The sequence below is a fragment of the Vigna angularis genome, chromosome 1, assembly GCF_016808095.1.
Source record: "Vigna angularis cultivar LongXiaoDou No.4 chromosome 1, ASM1680809v1, whole genome shotgun sequence".
Taxonomy (NCBI): domain Eukaryota; kingdom Viridiplantae; phylum Streptophyta; class Magnoliopsida; order Fabales; family Fabaceae; genus Vigna; species Vigna angularis.
This window is the reverse complement of record NC_068970.1, coordinates 2,765,504-2,768,961: the sequence shown is the minus strand read 5'-3', so window position 1 is coordinate 2,768,961 and position 3,458 is coordinate 2,765,504. Positions and strand designations below refer to the sequence as shown.

General features: G+C 33.7%; 1 protein-coding gene across 1 annotated transcript; it reads right to left on the bottom strand.

The window, feature by feature from the left end:
• Nucleotides 1-2,053: 2,053 nt before the first annotated feature.
• On the bottom strand, nt 2,054-3,058 carry LOC108335900 (pathogenesis-related protein 2). The gene is made up of 2 exons (XM_017572107.2): nt 2,619-3,058; nt 2,054-2,542 (listed from the first exon to the last, which is right to left on the bottom strand). Exons 1-2 carry the CDS (start codon nt 2,974-2,976, stop codon nt 2,256-2,258), a joined length of 645 nt encoding a protein of 214 aa, XP_017427596.2. The 5' UTR covers nt 2,977-3,058; the 3' UTR covers nt 2,054-2,255.
• Between the last annotated feature and the right edge of the window lie 400 nt (nt 3,059-3,458).

The following is a 3,458-nucleotide window of genomic DNA, read 5'->3' as shown; positions in this document are numbered from 1 at the left end:
AAGAAGAGACCGCGAGAGAAGAAGCAGAAAGGGACAAGGAGTGAGAAGAGCACGTGAAAAGAAGAGGGAAAGAAACGTAGAAGAAAACAAATAGGTGAATATGGTGAAGACAGAGAGGGTGTGAGGTTGCTGAAGCAGAGTCGAAGGAGGGAAAAATAGAGAATCGGGAAAAATATACTGAAAGAGAAAGAGGGAGCGAGAAAAGGAAAGGCAATGTTTGAGAGAGAGTTTGCAAACAGTGGAAGATGGAAGTAAAGTGGAGTGAAGTGAAGGGGAAAGATGATTTACTCAACTGGAATAGAAAATTCAAGAGATTGGAATTATGAGTTGCAATTTTTAGAGAAAAACAATGAGAGTGGACAACTTTCCACCATGCTAGCTAGCAGCCATTCACACATACCTAAGTTCAGAGAAAGAGAGACATTTTTCTCCTCTCCCCTTTTATTTAAACATATATTACATTTTTTTCACTTTTAAATTTCTTTTTTTTCTATTCTATCAAATGCAAACCAAATTCAATCATTTCCATCATTAAATCACATGACCTAAATCAATTACATTCATTTCTATTCTTCAATTCAATTCACTGTCAAGGATTCTCAGTCATTCAACAGTAGGATAAATCAGCTTAAAGAAAATGTCCCATAGAGCTAATTACAATTTTTTTTAACTGGTTTTCAATTTTCATGTCGCCGAGGTAGAGGGGGCGGAGGAGGGGCGCGGCGGCGACAGGGAGATGGCATGGGTGTGGGAGGACGAGAAGAAAGTTTCCCAAAGATGGGAGAAGGTGAGGTTGGAGTTGGTGGGGAAGGGGAAGGGAAAGGGGAAAGGAAAGGGGAGAAGGTTTCAGGAAAGGGGAAGGGGAAGGAGAAAGGGAAGGGGAGAAGGTTTCGGGAAAGGGGAAGGGGAGAAGGTTTCCACACATCGTGCCACGTGCTAATTAAAAGCCACCTCGCTAAAAAATTAACGCCGTTTACTAAGATTAACGACAATGACATTATTGATTCAATTTTATCAAAACAGGAAGTCAATTTATCACTTTCAAAATTGGAGGACCCAATTGAAACTAACCCGCAAATATAGGGACTTCCGAACCTATTAAACCTTTTATTTAAACACCAATATTTAAATGTAAATATCAATTTAAAACAAAATAAGTCATGTCTACTAATCAAAACTAAACTAATATACTAGTCATAACCAAAGGTTAAATATCACATATAATTATAAGACAATGTCATAAGAAATACTAAGTTAAACTCATAAGGAATTCTTTAATTGCCTCTCGGCTTTCAATAATAATTTGTCATCAATAAATAAATGATACACAATATATAATACGTAGTAAACAAATAAATGTTTATTTTTTTAACAATATCCACACAAAAAAATCGTAAATATCAACTATCTTTTATCAATAGAAATAAATTTATTTGTCAATCAATTTAAAATTACCAACATTTTTTATTGAAAAAAATTTAGAATGTAAATTATAGATGGAAATTCATGTCAATAATAAATTGGTTAATAAAATTTGAGATTTAAATTCATTAATATATTACAATTTATATTATTAACAAATAATTTCATTAATAATATATTTCACAATTCATTCCGTCAAAAAATTATAACTTTAATTTTCCACGAAATTTTTCATTGATAAATTAAACGATTTACTGATAAAATTTATCAACAAAAATATTAATCGGTAATAAAAAATTTAAATTGTTAATTAATTTTATTGATAATTTTTGTTGGTAAATAAAATTTTAAAATTTGTTAGTAAAAAAATTGTTTTTAAATTTTATTTTACTGAATTACTTTTTTCCTAAGTGGTGGGGGAGAAAAAGGAAGTACAGTCCCGTTTGGACGGATTCTGTTGTCTAATGTGAAACCTACTTTCAACTGTGTTGCTCATAGTTTAGTTGAAATTGTATTTCATTTACTAAGGAACCAAATGCATTGGCCTATTAGATGGAGCACATTCCTTTAAATTCATGCTGACGTTATGCTTTAAATTGCATGCAAATTTGCTATGAGAGACAATAGAACAGAAACAAAATATCAGCATATGCTTTCCTTTATTATAATTATGGATGAAATGAGATACAAAATATCAGTTCTGACAAGTCTGAGCCCAAAGGAAATAAGGAAACACTCTTACATTATAAGCAAAATTAACTTAAGCACACTCCATATAGGAAAACTCTCTGTATATAAATATAAGAAAGTCGTATGTAACAATTTAGTTGAATTCAGGCATTGGCCAAAAGGTAAGCCTCAATGACCTTGAAAAGAGCATCACTCTTGGCTTTGCCAGCTTTGAGCTCATCTTCGTTGGGTGGTGCATCTCCTTTGCTGTGGTAAGATATGCTCAGCTTTACCACTGAGCCTCCGTTGGGGCCGTCACTGAGTTTAGTGTCGATTGTGATCTTCTCTGCAGTGTCTGGCAAAGCAGCACCTCCAACAATGCTGTAGCTGTATCCCAAGTTTGCCTCGTCTATTGTTTCTATTTTGTGCAACACAAACTTTGTCTCCCCATCTGTTCATGCGTGATGATAGTGTTACAATGCAGATAGAGAAAACATACAGAAAAAAAGTGAAGATGTATATCTTACCCTCAATGAAAGAGATTTTCTTGATGGTTCCGGGGCCACCGTTGCCCTCAACGATTTCAACACTCTTAAAGGAATCAACCGCCTTTGGTACGATGTTGTCGGCGTCTTTCACAAGAGCTTGGTAAAGGGTAGCAGGAGCTACAGGTGAAGTGGTTTGGTCCTCGAAGGTGAAAACAGCCATTATTAATGGTATAAAAGAGATCGAAGAATACGAGAATAGAAGGAGAAGAAGATGTTTGGTTTGTGGGTATTTGGCAGAGGAGTGACCTCTATTTATAAGGATAAGCTTTGGTGTTACTGTGTTTGTTAATGTGAATGTAAAGCTGACACACTGAAACAGGGTAGTTGGAGCCTTCATCTGTTTACCAAGAACATTAACATTCTTTTTATCTAAATAAACAGTCTTCTTAAAACACGAGCATGCATCATTCTTTTTTATTTTTCCACTATCACTCTTTTTATTTGATCTTCAATACTATTATTTTATGTGTTTGTCAGGTATTGCCATCTTCGAGCTTTCAAATTCAAAGAATGTAAATTGTATAGACACCTCAATTTCAACAATGGCGATTGTTTGCTCTGTTTGCGGGAATGGATAATTTCATATTTCATATTTTATATTAAAGTAGTATATTTTTAAAACTCGCCGCCATGAAAAATTTAGACAATTCTTTATAGACGGCCTTCCAGACGTTCTTGAAGTAATTGGAGTTTGGGGTTTTCCTAACCAGTTCCAGAAAGTAATATTATTTATTTTCGTCAAATTTTTCACTTATAAATAAGATAATCTATTCATCTATGCTAACGAATTTAAAAATTTTATAATATTGTTTATTAAAT